Consider the following 21,496-nt stretch of genomic DNA (forward strand, 5'->3'; position numbering starts at 1 on the left):
TTTCACGAAGTTATTCACCCTAAATCGAAGTGAATTGCGTACCAACGAAAGCAGCAGGTTACACGGATTCCGTGGATACCGGATATATTTCGGTGGGTGGACTCTTTCTCAACATTTTCTGCATTCGAATTCTCAACCTCGGCGTTCAAAGGCGGGTAGGCCTAGGCCTAACACCGCAAGTCAGTCATTGCCGCCATGGGAATCGTCACCGGTGAGACGACATCGCCGGAAGACGCGAATGACCCGGGCTGGATTGCGGCATATAACCGCAAATCGCGCAATGGAAAGGCCAGTCAACCACAAGGAGCAAGTTCAAGTACTCGTGACAGACGAAGGGACAGCGATAGCACCACCGGACCGAACAGCGCATACTAGCGCCTCGTCGCTACCTCGAGACTCCCTCAGCTACCGAGGGACACGTTCCGTATAATCGTGAGACCCCGAGACGGTCTTAACGTGGCCAAATCTACACCATCAGGTTGAGCAAGCCCTGGCAATGGCGGGAGCCCTGGCTCCTCAAGACCTCACGGAAGACTCCATCTGCCCCAACGTAACTCAGAATATCTTCATCATCTGCAGCCGCAGCGAACGCAATGCAAGAGCATACGCCACGGTGCAACAAATTCGCATGAAAGATACTACGTATCGGGTCGCAGTATACCCGGCGCCACCAGGTGATACCTGCAAAGGCGTAATCCGAGGCATTGACTTCGAGCTCAACGACTCCCAACTCCGAGAAATAATTGCCACGAAACGCAACCCCAACGCCTTGGAGGTGAAGAGAATCAAGAGCACCACAGCCGTGACAATCCTTTTCCAAGGAATGCAAGTATCAAATTACATCTACTGCGGAGCAAGCATTGTTCAATGCACACTGTTTCGCAGACACACGGAAGTTTGCTACAACTGTGGCAACATCGGTCACCGCGCGGATGTCTGCCCTAACCCCAGTACCACGTGGTGCCGGATGTGTGGCCTCAAAACTCCAGCGGAAGATCACCAGTGTTCCCCTCACTGCACCCTGTGCGGCGGACCGCACCCCACCGCCGACAAGGACTGCAAACGCAAGTTTCAAGTCCCTTACATCGTGCGACAGAGACGCCGCCGCAGACGCTACCGACGCGGCCGTAGCCGCTCCCAAGGACCGAGCGGGGCCAGTCACAGTGACTCGAGCGCAACCTCGGGTATTCCCGTAGCGACCACAAGGAGTCGCTCAGTCACGCCGACACCCGAGCGCTGCAGCGCCCTCCGCAGCAGCCGCTCCCGCTCCAGGGGACGACGCAACAGCCGGTCCTGCTCTAGGGGGCGCCCTACATCCGGCCACACCGAACTGACGTGGGCCAACCGAGTACGAGGGAGAAAACACCAGCAGCAGGAACGGGACGCTTCATCTACCAGACTGGTAACGCGGTTTTCATTGCCCGAGCATGAGAGCGAGATAGTCACAGCCTTACGACAGGAACTAGCGGGTCTCCGGGCCACCAAACAAGTGCTTACAGCGCAGCTTAATGACGCAAAACAGTAGATTCAAAACCTTAAAGCTCCCAAACAAGCACTACCCCAGGAGACAAATGTAAAAGTTAGCACAGCCAAACGCAAACCCCCTCCGCTCCCAGAGACGGAAGAAGAGAGTAATGCACCGCAAGACACCCTAGCCGAAATTCTGCGCCTCACGCGTGAGAACCTAGAAAGTATTCGTATCCTAACGAATCGTGTAGAGGTGGTCGAAAATAAAGTCGCCATAAAAATTAAAAACAAAGCTAGTCAGCCACAACAGATGGACGCGACGACGCACCCTTCGTCACCAATAAATCCCCCGCAAAACCATCATGGCTAGCACGACACGGGACACCTTAGAAATTTGGCAGTGGCATTGCGCTAGCTACGCGAAACACAAATCCTCGCTGCAACAGTACCTCAAAATTCAACCCAAAAAGCCGCACGTAGTACTACTACAAGAAACCCTATGCGAAACCCTCATGCTCTCGGGTACAGCCCCGTCTCACAAAGAGGAGGGGACACCAGGAGAGGCATCGCCACGCTCGTTAATAGAAAATTCGCGCATATCGTTCATAACGTCCTACCAAAAAACAGTCGCATCGAGGCGATCCTAATCGAGCTCGTACCTAACCGACTCTTAAAGCAAAGCCTTTTTGTATTAAACGTCTACAGCTCCCCCGCGCACTACAAACAATCTTTCCACGCGATCCTTACTAAAGCCACATCATTGGCACGGAACTCACCGCTCATTAACGCCCCCCACCCGTCGTGGGGTTACCCTACAATCAAGCCTAGCGGCAACAACCTCTCGCGCGCGATCGACGACCTGTCCGTCACCCTGGTTACGGACCACACGTTACCCACCAGATTGGGTACGTCGACCCAACGCGATACTATGCCGGACCTCACGTTACTCCGAAAGGTAGCAATCTACACATGGACGAATACGCAAGCGAACCTGGGCAGCGATCACTTCGTCATACGCACAGAAATACCAAACACGACGGCCCCACCCCGGTCTTTCACCCTCACAGACTGGGATAGCTTCCGCCAGTTACGGAAGGAAGACACGAACACGTACGATTCCTTCGCAGAGCTGCTCTCTGCGATAAAGGGCGACGTAACTAGAGCCACGAAAACCATACAAACGGAATTGGAGGTCCCAAGGGTTCACCCTCACCTCGCACACTTACTCGAGGCCAAGGCCTCCATACTTGCGCGATGGAGAATGAAACGTCTCAACAGACGCCTGCGCAAACGCATCGCGATACTCAACCGAGACATCGAACAATACTGTACGGAGCTCACAAGACTCCAATGGCACGAACTATGTTCGGCGGTCGACGGCCGCATGCGGACCGGAGGTAAGTGGAACCTCCTGAAACGCATGTTAGACGACAGCCAAACAAAGGGTAATCAAAGCCACGCGCTAGACCGACTTTTACACTCACATAAAGAGAAAGGGGGAACGGAAGAGTCCTTCCTGGAAGAAATCGCCAAACGTTACCTTCCGCTAGGCGACGCTCACCCCAACGATTACTAGAGCATAAAGTGCGAAACCACTCCCGAACTAGACGCTGCCTTCACGGAAGCAGAAGTCCGAGAGGCGCTACACAACCTAAATAGCAGGTCGGCCTCAGGACCCGACGGGGTAAATAATCGAATGTTACGTAACTTAGACGACCAGGCCATTACATTACTCACTAAAGACATCAGCCACGTGTGGGAAACAGGAGAGGTACCAACGCAATGGCGCACGGCCACGGTGGTCCTTATCCCAAAACCCGGCAAACCACTTAAGCTCGACAATTTACGCCCTATGTCTCTTACTTCATGCGTGGGTAAAGTAGCCGAGCACGTCATTCAAAACCGAGTGTCACGCTACATTGAGGAACACGAACTCCTCCCACACAACATGGTAGGGTTTCGACCCCACCTTTCACCGCAAGATGTCATGTTGCTCCTAAAGAGACAGGTCTTTGACGTTAAAACAAGAGACGTTCGAGGCATCATCGCCCTCGATCTCACGACAGCATTCGACACCGTCTCGCACCGCTTCATATTGGAGTCTGTGGCAGGCCTCGGCCTCGGCCAGAGATTTCAGGAGTACGTGCGCTCCTTCCTAAAAGACAGAGAAGCCCGACTGCGAGTCTCTCAACTTAAGTCGGACTGCTACACGCTGGGCTCCGTCGGAACACCGCAAGGCTCAGTCATCTATCTCTCCATTACTATTTAACATAGTGATGAAGGGACTCGCAGACAAACTACGAGACATCCCGAATGTAAATTGCGCTCTATATGCAGATGACATCACCATCTAGAGCCTGGGAGGCTCCCTGGCATACATGGAGCAGGCATTACAGTCTGCCCTAGATGCCACGGAGGAGTACCTACTAGACACAGGAATGAAACTATCCTCCAAGAAATCGGAACTCTTACTATATATCGCAAGTCTTGCCAAGGAGTCCGATACCTAACTCCTCTAGACGAACTGCCGATCGCACTACACACAAGAGACGGACAACACATTCCGCGAGTCGACCACATACGCATTCTTGAACTCCTAATCGAAGCCAGCGGATGCCACGGACACACGATCAAACACCTAACCGCCAAAACCGACAACATGATCAGACTCATCCACAGAGTCTCAGGGCGCAGGAAGGGTCTCTGCGAAGATAACCTTCTGCGCGTATACCACGCGTTCCTTATGAGCCATATTAATTACGTCGCCTCTACGCACGCGAAACAGAAAAGACGAAACTAAACACACTCATGCGCAAGAGCATCAAACAGGTCTTGGGCATTCCGCAAAGAGCAAGTACAGCAAAGGTTGATCAGCTAGGCATGCACAACAACATCGACGAAGTGATCGAGGCTCAGACTACGGCGCAAATGCTCCGCCTATCCTCGTCCAAAGCCGGTAGACTAATTCTAAGCGAAGCTAATGTCTCCCCATCTCCGTATCTCGAGCACGCTGTTACCCTACCGAGTGAAATTAGCGACAACTACAGACTCTCACCATTTCCCAGAAACGTCCACGCGCTATACAACGTGGGTAGGCGCCGGGCCCGCGCCCGCGCGATTCTCGACCGCACCGACGCGGATCCTGAAGCCACCGCATTTGTGGACGCGGCCCAGTACGGCAATACATCAACTTTCGCGATAACAGTTGTGGACGGCAACGGAATGTTACGATCATCGGCATCGGTTAAATCGACCACCAGCGCTAAAGCAGAACAGATAGCCGTAGCCATCGCCATGGCAGACCCCACATTTACCCATGTCCTCACGGATTCGCGTGCTGCAATTCGGGCTTACGAAAGCGGCAACGTATCGAAAGAGGTAGCGCATATACTACTAGCAAGCTCAAAAGAGTGCAAACGATGCCTCTCCTGGTTTCCCGCTCACATGGGGAAAGACATTCACCCGCAAAAACCCAACCTCAATGAAACGGCCCACGACCGTGCGCGATAACTTGCCCGCCGCGACGGTCCCACGGCCTCCGAGGTGCTGGACATTCAGTTTAATGACCCGCTACTCATTTACCAAGAAATCACCTCACACTATCGAAAAGGCAGAATGAAATACCCGCTCCCGCACGCCAAACTCGAGCGCGCGCAGGCGGCCGCCTTTCGAATGCTGCAAACGGTCTCGTATCCGTCACGAGGCCTATTAAGCCACTACAATTCAGAAATCCCGGCAAATTGCCCAGATTGCCCAGAACTCTATTGCTCAGTCTCTCACACGCTTTGGCAATGTACCGCGTTACCAGAGGGCCCTCTCTCCAGTGAGCCCGAATGGGAAGAAGCCCTCAAAAGCCCGGACCTCAAACTCCAACTCAAGGCCGCCCAGAGGGCCCAAGAACTGGCGGAGCGTCACCACGTTCCCGTCCCGACTTGGGCGTCGCCTACGGTTTCGGCCCAAGGAGCTCCCCGCGTGCGATCTCCAACGGCTTAAACCCCCTCAGGACCTCAATAAAGTTCTTGACTGACTGATTTAAGAAGAACGATGCGAAAGCTGAAATATGGAAAGATTTATCCTTATTAGACTTGTTGATTCCTGAGCCCCGCGCAACGATAGCGTGCAGACGGACTCGGCGGCTACGCTGGGCCTGAACTTCGGTGGGGACCGCTCTCGGCGCGGGTACCTGGCGAAAGCTAAAATGTGTGTAACTCTCAGAACCTTTCTTAATTACAATAGGGAAAGTGGAAGTGCACGAATCGCCTCAGCTTCGTTATAGGCTCGATAATATCAATCAGCAGTAAGCTTCGAACTCGGGGTCCGTTAGAGCGCGTCTGAACAACCTCTGGATTTAATGTCCTCTCCACACCACTGGGACAACGGTGACAACTCCCAGTCCTATGTTACAAGCAAACTACTAAAAAACGTGGCGTCCTTTGCGTTTGAGTGATTTCGTTGAAGAATTGAGCTATTCTTCCCGTTAAAAAAAGAGAAAATGCAAAAAACGAAAGCGATCTTCAGTATCAAATGTGCAGGCATAAACAGGGCAGATCACGCACCTTTACTCCAAGCTGCGACACGAAATAGTGTGCTATGACCCCAAGATATAACGTTATTTAGGACAAGAGACTAGTATCAAGCGATGAAACTGCATAAAGCTTTTAATATTCAGCAGCGCTCGTCCTCGCGTACTGGTGCCAGTGCGGCACAGACACAACGAGCGCAGTTTCCGATGTGAATCAGCGAACTGCAGCGAGAACCAGCGCCTGTACAACAAAAACCACTGCGCCCCAGCGTCATGGCAGTGGAACAAGCGTCTCGACCCAGCGTTCTCACTGGTGTGCCAGTGAGTCCCAGCGAGCCCCAGCGTCCCCAGTGCGGTCCAGTGTCAAAAACGCTTTTCATACTAGAAGGCACTGGAAGACGCTGGTTTTTCCAATCGGGGTATTCAAAATTATAACCTGAGAAAGACTGAGGAAGCCGTAAAAAATGGAGGCAGCATGAAATGAGTGAGATAGAAACTTGGCATAGGACAGACCAACATCTATGCACTGAAAAATAATCAGCGTAATATCATCATCAATCTTGAAGGTATGGTAATGCAGCGGAAGAATTCTATACTGACCTGTGCAGTACCCAGAGGAGTCAGGATTCCTCTATTCGAAACACTAATGAGCAGAATACAGAAACTCCTCCTATAACGAGCGATGAGGTCAGAAGAGCTTTGCAAGACATGAAACGGCGAAGAGCGGTAGAAGAAGATGGAATAACAGTCGATTTAATCAAAGATGAGTGTGACATAATGCTTCAAAAACTGGTGGCTCTCTTTACGAAGGTATATCGACATCAAGGGTCCCAGAGAACAGGAAGATGCAAACATTATACTTATCCACTAAAGGGGAGACGTTAAAGAATTGAAAAATTGTAGGCCCACTGGCTTACTCCCAGTAGTATATAAAATATCCAGCAAGTTGATTTCCTATAGAATAAAGGCAACGATGGACCTTAATCAACCAAGGGAACAGGCTGGATTCAGGAAGCGATACTCTACAATGGATCATATCCATGTCATCGATCACGTAATCGAGAAATGCGCAGATTACAATCAGCCTTTCTATATGGCTTTCATAAATTACGAAAACGCATTTGATTCAGCAGAGATACCAGCAGTCATAGATGCATTACGTAATCAATGAGTACAGCCCCTTACATAAATATCCTAGGAAATTCCTACAGATTCCACAGCTACAATAATTCTCTACAAGAAAAGTAGGAAGACACCTATAAAGAAAGAGGTCAATCAAGGAGACACAATCACTCCAATGCTATTCACGGCGTGCTTGTGAGAAATATTCAAGCTATTAAACTGGGAAGGCTTAGAAGTAAGGATTAGCGGCGAATATTTCGGCAACCTGCGGTTTGCAGATGACATTGTCCTGTTCAGCAACACTGGAGACGAGTTACAACAAATGATCGATGACCATAACAGAGTGAATGTTAGAGTGGGCTTGAAGATAATTATGCAGAAGGCAAAGATAATAATGAATAGTCAGGCAAGCGAACAAGTGTTCAGGATTGCCAGTCAGCCTCTAGGGTCGGTTAAGGAATACCTTTACTTAATTACTCACAGGGAACCTTGTTTATGAGAAGGAAACTAACAGAATAAAAATGGGTTGGAGTGCATACGGCAGATATTGTCAGCTCCTGAGTGGAAGCTTACATTATCATTGAAAAGGAGGGTGTACAATCAGTGCATTTTACCAGTGCTAGCATATGGGGCAGAAACTTTCAGACTGACAAAGAAGCTTGAGGACCAGTTAAAGACCGCGCAATCAGTGATGGAACGAAGAATGCCAGGCATAATGTTAAGAGACAGAAAGAAAGCGGTTTTGATAAGAGAGCAAACATGTCCGTTTGCTGTCCAATCGAAACCGCTTTCTTTCTGTCTCTGTCCTCGTGTTACTGCCGAGAATTTCTGTGGAGAAACAGAAAAATTCGATATTTTATCACGAACTATTTGTGAGCCAACCTGTTTTAGCGAGTTAAAGTAGGTAAATGTAGGGCGAAGGAGAGTAGGATTTCCACTCGCACACAGCGGACTGATATGCATTTTCATCTTTTTTGAATCCTGAGGGAGGTAGTGGCCGAATACTGTAGCATGGAGGCTGATAGAGTGTGTTTTGCTGAAGCTTGGTGGGCCTTCATAATTTAGCAAGGAAATTTAGTGTCACCTGGATTAGTATAGCCTCACCGGTTCTCGGCATTCTTTTTTCTTGATGTCAGGCGGCACTCTTTGCCTGGAGGTATACTGTACTGCAGGAGGATTCGAACTTTTGACTTTCAGATTGCAAGTCCGATGTTCTACCTCTGCCCCATGACACCGTCTTACCATACCACCATCTACTCCCATGCCATCGTCTTAAAACGAAGTGGCCTGATGAAATTAGGAAATGCGCTGGCACAAGCTGAGGCCAGTTGACGCAGGACAGGGGTAATTGGAGATCGAAGGGAGAGGCGTTCGTCCTGCAGTGGACATAAAATAGGTTCATGATGATGATGAAATGTTGTAGAAGTCACATACAGCCAGCGTTTATGACATGCGTGTTGCACCACGGCAGGTATTATATCCGAACTTGATTCTTACGTGGCATGTTTTGCGTTTATGGTTTATCCACGTAAGCTGCCGCTGCCAAGTGTACGTCCTCGCACGAAAAACCGCAATGGGCTTATCTGAACTCCTTAAGCTGGCACTGTAGCTTTACCTCCTCTAAAATATATATTGCCATCAAGGAAATAAGCCCCTTGCATAGATTCTCGCGAACGAAGACGTCGTAAAAATATATTTGATAGGACGGACATCAGTGTACAAGCTTAGGGAACGAGAGCGAACAAATGGAAACACTGCAAAAGGCGCCCGCACACCGTACAAACTGCAGCCAATGACAGCCGCGAGTCCATGCCGTGACCTCACGCGAGCGGCGCTCGCAGCACGCCTGTAGGTCGTTCACGGGACTAATTAGCGCTTGCTGCGTTCGGACAAGTTGTAGTAATCAACCACTCGGGCCCTGTGATAAGATCACGTGACGCATGTACAGTTCTTTTATCTTTGTGTTCCAATGTTATAAAGTATACACGCAGGGAAGATAACCATAGGGCCATTAGAGTTACAGAATGGGTGCGAAGAGAAGGGAAGCGAAGCCGAGGACGGTTAAAAATTAGGTGGATTGATGAAACTAGGCAACTTGCAGCTGCAAGTTGGAATAAATCAGCGCAAGATAGGGGTAACTAGAGGTCGCTGGAAGGAGCTTTCGTCCTGTAGGTGACACTAAAATAGGCTGGGGATGAAGATGGTTTACTCAGTTATTCTTCAAACATCAATTTTAAGAGCTCCTATTGCACCCGTCCGAAATGAGGAACTACTGACCTTCTTGAGATGCATTAGTAAAGACGTTGCTTGTAATACAACTTTGCGACCGAGTGATCCGCCAAGTCTTATGTAAAACATACAGCATTGTTCAGGCAGGTTCGCGTTGCATTTTATAAATTAATAAGATATTGTAAGCTGGCTCTAGCGCCTTGAACGGGTTCCAAGTAGTACATGACACACCCTATTCTCAGCCGGTCCAAAAACCTACAATTCCCCTTAGCCACTACCGCTCTATTCTTCTGCTTGTCCTTCTCTTCCTCTTCTTTTACTTGTGGCGTTGTTCGTTACCGTTACGCTCGCCGACCCCTGCCCATTCGAGTTCACAGAGGAGTAAGACAGAAGTTCAGTAAAGGTTTCACGAGGGATGTAAATCTTCATCTAGCTGGCAGGAGTAGGAAAAGTGCGCATTTGACGGTTGTCATCATGTTCGGGAATCGCGGCTGAACGAAACGCCACAGGACCTAAAGCTTCCACAACACAGAAACGACTAGAAAACCGGGCTAACAGTTTTTCGCAGGGCCGAGGTAGACGCAATGTTCGTCGAACCATGGCAGAATTGAGCGGTTTGAAAGAGCGACCAGAACTTCGCTGAGAAGACATATTGAACTGCGCTTGGTGGTCTAGTATTGCTAGTCCAGCTAGGACGTGAGCCTGGCGCAGGGTCTTGCTGCAGTACATTTTTTCGGGGCCTTCTTGCAGAGACGTATCTAAGCCAAGAAAGTGCTCTTGCGGTAACATTGGCGTCCTGCCGTACAGCAACAGAAATGGCGTAGCACGAGTGACTTCCTGTTGGGACATGTTTAGAGCAAAAGCCGCAGCTGTTACGTAGTCATTTAAGTTGCCGTTTGTGGGGTTGACGCAGGAAGAAATGATGTGACGCGCTCGAGCTATCCATTTTTGTGGAAGCCGAGCGGGCTCTGGAGCATGCTTATTCCATGTTTACGCATTGACGTTTTGAAGGCACGCGGCATAAAAGCCATACCACAGTCGGAAATCAGCAACTTTGGCGTGCCATGTCGGATTATGAGGCACTTTCAATAGAGGTCATGATATGAGCGGCTGCAGAATCAGGGACGGCTCGAACCTCTACCCATTTGTTCAGGTAGTCCTCGGCAACAATTAAAAATTTGTTTGTTGCCGTGCTTGTTGTGAGGATATGGGCGCATGTGATCAATGCCCACAATATCGAATGGTTCACTAAAAGGGACGATTGGTTGTGACGGCACAGGTTGTGGGTTGCTGACGATATGACGAGCTTGACGAGCACACGAGCGATATGACGAGCACGATGACATGACGCACATCGCACACCACCAAAACATTTCCTTAACGCGATCCAGAATGTTCTACTGATTCATTTGGCCAACAGAGGGGGTGTCGTTATGCATGAAAAGTGGGATGGTCGCACGGCCACATGCACCGCTGGTAGGCAAAATTAACTTGCTGTACATCGGCGATAAAGGAGGCTATCTCGGACTGTATAAGCTGATAAAAGTATCTCGAGGAAGCGCTTAGGTCTACCGGTATCAGAAAGGTGCCGGACGATGCCGCAGGTTCTGGCAACGTTTGATTGTGTAACTCGGAGATGGATTACGGCAAATGCCGGCGTAGAGTAGTTGGTAACGACAAGGTTGCATGAAATGGTTGCAGCGTCTTGGTGACAAGAACTACGATGAACGACCTTGAAGCTGTAGTGTCGAAGTTCGAGGGCCCACCAGGCAAGTGTGGCATTTAGATCTTTTTGTTTCGAGTGAGCGCAACGCAACGTTGTTCGTAACAATAGTAAAATGCTTGCCGTCGACATAAGGCCGAATCTTCTCAATGGCCCAGACCACAGCGAGGCACTCAAGTTCTGAAGCATGGTACCAACTCTAGTTCACTGAGGCGGCGACTGGCATACGCAACGGGCTTCTAGTTCCCTTCAGAGTCGGATTGTAAGAGAACCGCCCCAAGGCGAAGATTACTGGCGTCAGTCTAGATCATGCGAGGGGCATCCTTTTGATAGTATGCGAGTGTCGGTGGAGTAGTGAGGGCCCTCTTAGTATTGTCGAAGGCTGATGCCTGGTCGAAGAGCCAATGCCACTCCTAACTTTTCTTCAGGAGTTCACTGAGGTGTGCGGCGCTAGCGGCGAGGCCAGGGACAAAACGATGGAAGTAGGAAGCCAAGCCGTTCTAGGAGGCGGAATTCTTACTAAAGCTTGTAGCTTCGAAGGGTCAGGGCTGACGCCGTGAGCACTCGCAACATAACCCAAGTAGTAAAACTCTGGACAGCCGAAGAAACGATTTGAAGACTATGGGGAGCCCACCATGATATAGAGCGCGCAAGACACGCTCTATATGACCATGCTTTATACAGCGCTCTATATAACGTCAGCGTTACCGGCATTTCGTGTCATTGTCACCAAACAGCCGGCGTCACCAGCGTAACCGGCAAACGAGGTTGTCCCCAGCATCGCCGGCGTTCGGATACGTGTCGTGTTTGGCGACGCTGTCACCAAACGTGACAGCGTCCAGGATGGTGTAATCCAAATGCACCATCGCCACCGACCACTTCGAGTATCTAAGGACCCGGTCCATTAGTCGCTCGTACCTATGAATTGCATTTGAGAGCACAAAAGGAAGGCGATGAAAATGGTACAGGCCGTTCGCTGTGATAGATGCAGTTTTCACCACGTCCTTCTTTTCGATCCCGAACTGCCAGTAGCCGGAGGGTGTAGTGAAAAATCTATACGCGTGAAGCTGATCGAAGGCGTCGTCGAGGTGGGGGAGAGGCTATACATCTGGCTTGGTAATGCTGTTTAGGCGGTGATATTCAACGCAAAATCGCGTAGTGCCATTCTTCTTTCACGACAACTACTTGGGATCACCAAGAGAACGTGAGAGATGTGAAGCCACGCTGTAACATATCTTCCACTTGAGTTGCAATTTCAGCATATCCAGAAACACAAGCATGACAGCGGTTGTGTAAAACGGGTGCGTGGTAGCCAATGTTGGTTTTGTTAGGAACAAGGGTAGTACAGCCGAGTCCGCTCGGTAATAAGGACAAGGCTTATTCAAATTTCCCCAGCTATTCTGGGATATCGGACTTCAAGGAAGACGTTAGGTTTGGGTCGAAATGGAAGACATTCCATTTGGCTCAGTCATCGCAACGTTCTGGAGAAGTACAGGGTTGCACCGTTGCGAGGACGGAGCACACGACGCCAACACAGTTCCAGAGTGCGGGCGCATCGGGCTGTCTGATAGCCTGAGCACCAAGAGAGCAAATGTAGACGATGAGGAGCGCAGTAAAGAACGTGAGACGGCAAATTCATTGCCCGGTCGCTAGCAGATAGTGCAGTCGACAAAGGAATCCGCATCTAAGCATGCGTCCATGTCACAACGAATGGGTGCCGGCGCAGCAGAAAACAAGGGCAGGGTTGCCGTACATGTTGCCAGACCAGGAAAAGAAAGCAATTGTGGTGGGCGAACATGTTCACTTTTGTGGGCCTGCGGTAGAAGCACGGTCGTTAGCGCACGCAACCACGTTGAGAGGGAGCGTACAATCGAACGAAAGTAAGATAAATGATTGCGCAATGACGAAGTGACATCGCTCAGGACGATGTGGGCTCCTGCGACCGCGTGTATGCCCGACTTAAATATAGAGCGAACATACGAAGACAGCACATAATTTGTCACTGTGTTAGCTGCCTGGTCAGGTGCCGGATTGTGATGGAGCAATCCTATTATGCACGTGGCGTGGTAAAGTACATGGGTACGCCCAGTGTTGAGCACCAGTTGCAGGCCAAAATTGACGGTGCGAAGAGGATTTGCGACACAAAGAATGGGACACTCACACTTTTCCAAAAGCAGTCACAGTTGTCGAGATTTCTCCAAAGGAACGTAGAGAAGTTGCGTCACCTAAGAGAGGCCGGCTGGTGTGACCGTTGCAGTCTTCAGATGGCACTGAATGGGGAGCCTACAAGGTGTCATGAAATTAAGCGATGCACCGGTGTCCACTAGCGCTTCAACGTTTTCCGTTGGCCCAGTAGCTAGACTTGCAGCGTGGGCATACTTGTTAACGGGTAAAATGGCAGGAAAAAAACTTGAAGACTCACGCGGGGTCCTGCCTTCAGTGGCCCCCTTGTGAAGTTTTCCGGTGATGTGGTACGACGCATACAGCCTCGACTGTAATGACCGACCCCATTGCATTGATAGCAATGCACGGTTGCAGAGTGATGACGGTATAGGTCGGAGCTACTGGCTTGGCCTGTTGACGCTTGTTGGCTTGAAAAAGCACGGAGGCGGGGCACTTCAGTGGATTGTTCCACTGTGGCAGCCTCCAGTGCAAGAGCTAAGGCAGCGTGAACTGTAGACGACTGGTTGCGACGGACCAAGTGTTGAACGTTGGGGTTAGCGATGGCGTCAATCAAGGCTTCGGTAGCAATGAGGTTGGCGGTCGAGTTCGGACAAACAGCTAGGGCCTGCCTCGACAGGCGCGAGACATGAGCAGCGAGGTCTTGGAGGCTGTAGTGGCCCTGTTGCACGTGCTGTAATTCTATATGATTATTAAAGGGAAAATCAGGCATCCGCCCATTCGCAGCTATTGCTACAAAAGAAACGCATACGGTTTCCTCGAAAGAAAAGCCTGAGAGTTGAAGAAAAATTCGTCCTGGTCCGGGATTCGAAACCGGGACCACCCCCTTTCCGGGGCAGCCGCTCTACCATCTGAGCTAACCAGGCGGCTAGCAGATGAAAGGGCGAAGTCGGGTTTGTCGAGAACACGAAGCTAAGGCAAGTGATTGACGTAGTAGTTCTGCGGAAACACGCAAGGTGGAGAGAAGTAATTAATAAAGGGAAAATCAGACATCCACCCGTTTTTTCTTCAACTCTGAGGCTTTTCTTTCGAGGAAACAGTGTGGATTGCCTTTGTACCAATAGCTACGGACGGGTGGATTTCTGATTTTCCCTTTATTATTGCTTCTCTCCAACTTGCGGTTTTCCGCAGAACTACTACGTCAATTCTGTATGATGTAAGTGTGGAAGTTTGGCATGGCCATAGCGGGAGCCGAGTGCCGAGACAAGGCCTGCGTAGTTGGAGCGGTTAGGTACCGGCATCAACTGCATGAATTCAGTGGCCGCAGAAGGAAGTTGAGTCACAACGATTTGGGCTTTGTGTTTAGATGACCAGCAGTGGACAGCAACGACAGACTCCAACTACGTGCGAAACGCAGACCATGACGTCGTGCTAAGGACTTGGGAAGGCTGCCTGGGATTGCTGTCTGACGGAATTTCGAAAAGGAGAGGGAGGCGCCGAGACAGGTGGAGCTTTGTCAGTGGAAGGCTTAAAACAGGTGTGTTGAAGTCGGCGGTGCGACTCTACACAAAAGGCACACGTTGGACTAAACAGAGCAGTCGCAGATGAAGGCGTGCTTCAAAAGAGCCCAAGAGAGCAGCTAGAACGGGCGCAGGTTAATAGCGAGTGGAATGTGAATCAGCAAAGTGAATGTTTGAAGATGTCCTACCAGAATCTGAAGCCTGAGATGGCGACGACGGTTCCGTAGTGGTTGTGCACATCGTGGAAAGGGCGTGGTCCAGTTGAGTGTCCTATGACGGTGCCGTATAGATTACGACGCCGATGCGAACGAAAGCATCGTAATGGGGAACGCCTTGCTGCGGGTTAGCATAATCGCTGTCCCCAAAATGTAACGCGAGTCCGGCGCCTTGAACAAGTTCGAAGCGGTACATGGCGCACCCATATCTCAGCCATTTCAAAAAACCAACTATTGCCGGGACCCACAGCCACTGTGTGTAGAAGTAGATGTAGAGCCTAGCTAGGATAACGCCGCTATCATCCTGCTTGGAACGCTGGTTCTGGTCACGTAGCTCGCAGTTTTCTTTTGCTCTTTGTCTTTTACCTGATTGTCTTTTACCTTTTGTTCCGATATCCGTTAAATTGTACGATTAATTTCCTACGTATCTGCACTGTCTTTCACATAACTGGGCAAGGAGTCTTCCTCCTGGTCGGCTTTTGTTCCTCCCCCTGATTTGCCGCGGGAGCGTTTCTTACGCATTGGGAAGTTCAGCGTTCCTGTGGCTTTGGTCGCGAGTGATGGTGAAGTGATTCGCATGAAGAATCCCAAGACAATGTTAAAGAAATCGCCGAGGTTTGACAGTTTGACCGAAGGGTCATTATCTTCGACAGACCAGGCTTCCGTACAAGGTGCGATGTTATTGTGACACGTCCAGTGAGCAGTTTCATTCGTGGTCCCCCTTGCGTGTACCAAAGGCCTAGTCTGCGGTGTCGCCATAAGTCTATGTCCCGCAGAAATTTTGGAAATGCTTTCAGCGGCAGGCGTGAATTCTTGCGTCATTGCAGCCGTGTCGCTTATAGTAAGCGCACGGCACAGAGGCAATCATTGCTAGATTTGCTTGAATGTACCGCTCATCGGAAATAAGGTATGACAAGTGACATACCGAGCTAAGCCTCTATCAAACGCGTCCTTCAGTGTCTAAAATGCTGGCGGTTTGGGCACTCCATAAAAGGTGGCAGGTCCAACACACGATGGCAATTTGTGGAGGAGGCCACAATTCAAATGACTGTTCTTCCTCAAATGAGTCATGCTGCCTTTGCAGTGGTACTCTCCCTGCAGATGAGCGTAAGTGCCTTGCAAGGTCAAAAGAAAAGCAAACTCTCGAAGTAATTGATAGACGTCGATGCTCTCGTCGTGAGGCCATTGGAAAAATTCAGGTGAGGACGCAAGGGTGTGCTGGTATTACGGCCCGTCAAACAGTGCGCATGGAAAACGCAATCTTTCATGCTGCGGCAGCTTCCATAGAAAAGTAACTTGAAAAAGCAATGGAGCGCAATGTGACAAATCTCACTGACTCTCTTGTTCAGGTGATGTCCTCACAAAGAGGTCTGTGGCTTCAACTTACTAATTAAGCCAACATTGAGGATCAGGTGCTGAGTCTACCACGGAATACACCTAGTGAAGTGTCTATCGGCAGCGCTGCCATTCTCTAAAAGCGATTCATTAAAGCCACCAACTTCTGAAAATGTGGAGCACATCCGTCTCCGATATACATAGAATGGAAAATGTCGATGTAGATATGGACCCCCAATCTCTTAAACGAATTAGGTCAGTGATAGAGAAATAGTTCAGCTCTCCCACCAACTCTAAGGCAAAAAAGTACGCGAGAGAGATTCCGACTAAGAAGGGCTCCTCAAAAGAGAGCATTTTAGGCCAAGCAGACTCTCCTGCTCGGATATATTCACCATAGGAAATTTAACAGTAATGCGGTGGAACTGTAGATGCATACTTTCCGCCGCAGCAGATTTATTATAAGTTACTTCTAAATATTGCCCAGATATTATACTTTTATAGTAAACGTTGCTTGCTACCGGTCAGACTTATCATCTTGAAAATTTCTGATGTTTTCGATTGGATCGCCCTTCCCGAGGCGGTGATTTAGCTCTTTTTTTGTGTCATCAAACATCTGCCTTAAAGCTACTATAGCATACCAGAGAATGTCACCCGATTGTGAATGATTAGCATTGGATATAATACTTACTCAGTGCTCGCCTTTTTCTATCATTAACACGTACTTCCCCACTGCAGTGGAAGGCACCCATTCACTCGATACATCTATTGCTGGCAGTCAAGAGAACACCATACTAGTGGGCGATAATATTTCTCATCATGTATCGGGGGGTATTCGACCGGACACTTGTGGCAAACGCTTGTGGAAATGGGTTCTTTCAAATCATTCCTTTTGATTAAATTCTAGAGCACATACTTTTGTTCGGAGTCAATCGCGATCTGCTCTAGATCTTACGTTTGCTACCTCGAGCATTTCTGTGACCTCTTGGAAGACTGTTGTTTCAAGAACTAAGTTTGATCACCTCCCTATAATGGTGGAACGGCTTGCCCCGTTAAATAGTTTAGACAATCATGTGCGCACTTTTGGTAGTTGCGCACAATTTAGGAATGCGTTCAAATCAGCTTTAAACGCTCAGGGAGGGCATGGAGAGGGATAATAAAGCAATGAGCTTATGTTCAATTCTAAAACAATCATCAAAAAAAAGCTCAGTTTGTTATACAATATACTAACGGTGTATCATATTGTCCCTGACGGAATTCTGATTGCGAGCGACATTTCAGACGCCGAAGAGCTGCATGGGAAAAACGTTTATATAACCAATGCCCTGTTAATTGGGCTGAATATGCGTATATTTCTACTACACGTAAGCGAAGAGTCTCAAAAGCTAAGGAGGAATATGATTCCAAGCACTACGCATACCTTTCGCAGCCTAGCAATGAAAAAAGCCCTGTTAAATTCTCTTCGATCCTGTAAAGTTATATCGGCGCCCGTGAATATTGACTGTGTAGTTCTATCAACTAAATAATTATCAGAGACACTTGAGAAAATTGCTCAAGGACTTGAGCGACGTTTGAAGCACAAATTGCAGATAGGACTAAAGAAACCTCCCTCCGGAGATGACTTTGTAGAAGTAACAGCGACAGAGCTCGAGGGAACTATTAGGTCAAAACCGGCGTCAGCCCCATGTCCAGATGATATTACAACAGGAATGATTAAGTTTTGTTTGAATATGTTCCTCAGGAGCTACTCAATATAGTAAATTTGTTTCTAAAAAATTCATGGCTTTCAAGAGAGTGGAGAGTAGCTAAACTTGTTCCACTGTTGAAGAAAAAGGCAGCTAGACTTGATTTGGACAACATAAAACGAATTTCTCTTACTTCCAATGCCGTTAAATTATTACAAAGAGTTGTTCACGGCCATATAACAAGTTTTATGAAGGATGATAAACTTTTCAGTCCTTGTCAGATTGGATTTCGTCCCGGCCACTCCGTGTGGTGTGCCCATGTAGACGTAGATAGCCGCATTAAACTTGCTGGCCTCAAACTAGACTACGCAGCTTTGGTGACGCTAGATGTAGCGAAAGCGACTCTAGAATATTGTATTCTATTCGATAAGCTTCAGCCTACGAATTTCCCGAAGTATATAACCACTGGGATTATCAATTTACGAGGGATAGAGAGTTCTATTCTTATCAACGCGGTATTTCGACGTCTAAACCCAAGGAGCCAAGAGCTGTACCACAGGGTACCGTTCTTTCTTCTGTCTTATTTAACATTTTGGTAAGTACAATTCCGTAGTCTAGGGCAGTACATTTTTTGTTTATGCGGAAGATATCGCATTTTTTACATCCGAAGATAATATACATTCACTACACCAGTCGTTGCCGAAAAAGAAATGCTGGAGACATAGCGAGAGGGGTTATGCATGTCGTTAAATATCAGCAATATTGCAGTGCTAGAATGTGCAAAGGCCCAGGCCGCAAAGATCAGGACAGAAGAACACAAACGACAGGACCGGCGCTTGTGTTCTTCTTCTGTCCTGATCTTTGCGCCTTGCTCTTTACACATTCAAATATGAACCAACAAGCCCAAGCAAGAGTTTTACTTGTGCAGTACTAGTCTTTCCGCTAACTGCACAACTGCATATATCTTTACAATACTGCCAGGAAATAATTCCTTATGTTGACGCAATCAAGAACCTTGGTATTAATTACAATGGCAGGCTTACCCCGAGCAGTCACATTAAACATATTAAAACAAAGGCAGAACGTGCCGTAACTATACTCCGCAGGCTCAGCCACCGTCACTCTAGACTGCGGAGAGATACTGATAATTAATATGTACGTTCGGCCCGTATTAGAAGTCCGCTGCGTAATACTTTCCGGTGGTCCCGCCTACAAAATTAAGCTTCTTATACTTTTAGAAAGGAAAGTTCTACGGTTATGTCTCGAGCTACCTAGATTCGTTGCCAACACTGTTTTAACCAGCAAGCTCATATACCCATCCTAGATTGCAGATTCCGCGTGGTTACGGTTCAAACACTAAAAAAAATACTTTTTTAAAATACGTGCGCAATAGGTATTTATCACTGAAGCGTCTGAGTTTTTCAAGTATCGTGGTCGACATTACACAGCCCTAAGAGGATATTTGTGCAAGCACAGTTAAAACAATTGGATGTATCTATATGTCAAATTTTGCATTTCTATGCCGCTTTACCAGACCTCAAAATTGAATTCGATGACATATTTCCAAATGATCCTAAACTAGTACGAAGCATACATTTATTTATCATCTTACACGACCACCTGTACCAGCTAGCCACTGACAATGTATTAGCTGCTGACCCTTCTGTGTGCAATGAGATGGCATGAGTGGGAATCTTCTCTGAATCACTTCAATGGTCTTACTCTCTTCGCCTTCCCGACTTTATACTCATATTTTAGGCAGAATTATTAGTAATTATATTAGCACTACGGAAGGTTGACCAAAATGAGTCATTAGCTGTTATTGTGACCAACTCGCTGTCTGTATGCGCAGCACTTGCTGCATCTTCAAATTCAAGAATTCAACGAACGTTTTGTTCGATTGTACCTCCATACTTACGGAAAGTATGTTTGCTTTGTGTACCGGGACATCAGGGGTTGCACTTGAATGAAATGGCTGATTCAATCGCACGAGCATCCCTCAAGGGCCCTATTATATGTTTTGCCGACATCAGCTTATGTTACGGCGGCTAGGTACAGAAACTTCTGTATATCGCAAAATTCTTCAATATCCATACTAACACTGTCTTCTGAATACCACCATCTTGCCTTCCCATGGAATAACAGTTGGTGTCCTTCAAGATAATTGGAAGTTTCGTTTAGAAAACTGAGATGCCGTATACCGTATCCAAATTTTTATTTACACAGGTCTGGTCTCCCTATGTCCCCTTTATTTTCTTTTTGCAATATACCTGAATCTATCGAACATTACTTTATCTCGTGCCGTCGATTTTCTAGGCCAAGAAAAGTCTTCGAAAACTCAATTAGCAAATTTGGGCTATCGCTAACTTCGCCACCCATTCTTTCTTTTGGGGTGACTTCACTGGGATCCAGCCACAGGAAAGATTTTCTCGCAGCTTACAAAATTATTAGAGTGATAGAAAAGGTGCCTTGCTGAATTTCTAAAATTATTAATTATTTCTATGTTGCATTTTTATGTTAACTTTCTTTATCTTAAAATTCTCAAAAATTTTTCCTATTCCTAATTTCTAATTCTAATTTACTAATTCCAATTCTAATTCTAAATTCCTAATTCCTAAACCTAATTATTGATAAACAAATTAAACTTAATTTTGCTGATTTCTGTGTAATTACAGCATATCAACACTTCAGACACGTGCACAGTTTATAGATACAGCCGCCAGTTACAGGGAATGATATATTCAAGTATAGCTTTTCTCTTAGGGCAATCCCCCCAAAGCATGGAATTAATTACCCAATCCACTTGTCATGTGTTCCTCTGTCAGTGGTTTTACTGCTGGTTTGGAGAATCTTACCTTCCCGGATATGAATGCGTCATATCAACTGTTTCTGTTTCTGATGCACATACTGAGAGAGTGTTTTGTTTTTGATCACCACACGTCACTTTTCACAGATACTGCTATTGCTTTTTTTTGTTTCTCGTGCTATATGTAGCGGTATTTCGTATCTTTTCTTTCTTGTATTTCTATCCACTCCTGTAATGTTCCTTTCTTGGATTGACAGCATAAATAAACAAACGAAAAAACGAAGAAATAAGTACAATGCTACCAACCTGGGTCCCTCAAATTGTACTTGATATAGCTGTTTGTGTCGGGATCTTGGAAGTCTGGGCACCACATCACGAGGCACGTCTTCCTGCACTCTGCAAACATGAACCTCCATTTATGTTATCATTATGTTGAATAAGTCGTCACGCACGACAAAAATGCGCGCACATGCGTTACATCAAATTTACGTTCGCACTGCCTACTTCTGTACACAGTGCAGCGCCCTACTGAATGTCGCACAAATGTGTGCAGGTTAGCCAACACGGCACAGTCCAGGTTAGCCTCTTGGCCTTTCATTTGTCCTCCATTAAATATGAAATAAAGCAGAGATATGCTATATATATAACAATGAAGTACACGTGCGTATGAAGCGGTTTATTGACGGTTCGGCCGTGGTCCGGCCTTCATCATCTGATGAAGGCCGGACCCCGGCCGAGCCGTCTATAAACCGCA

General features: G+C 47.8%; 1 protein-coding gene across 1 annotated transcript in view; it reads right to left on the minus strand.

The window, feature by feature from the left end:
* LOC126525199 (uncharacterized) overlaps nucleotides 1–21,241 on the minus strand; it is a 47,596-nt gene extending 26,355 nt beyond the window's left edge. The window contains exon 1 of the mRNA XM_055067575.2: nucleotides 21,049–21,241. Coding sequence (XP_054923550.2) covers nucleotides 21,049–21,148 — 100 coding nt within the window. The 5' untranslated portion in view covers nucleotides 21,149–21,241. The remainder of the gene's footprint in view (nucleotides 1–21,048) is intronic.
* Nucleotides 21,242–21,496: the final 255 nt, after the last annotated feature.

Source organism: Dermacentor andersoni, chromosome 3, assembly GCF_023375885.2.
Source record: "Dermacentor andersoni chromosome 3, qqDerAnde1_hic_scaffold, whole genome shotgun sequence".
In the NCBI taxonomy this organism is placed as follows: Eukaryota; Metazoa; Arthropoda; class Arachnida; order Ixodida; family Ixodidae; genus Dermacentor; species Dermacentor andersoni.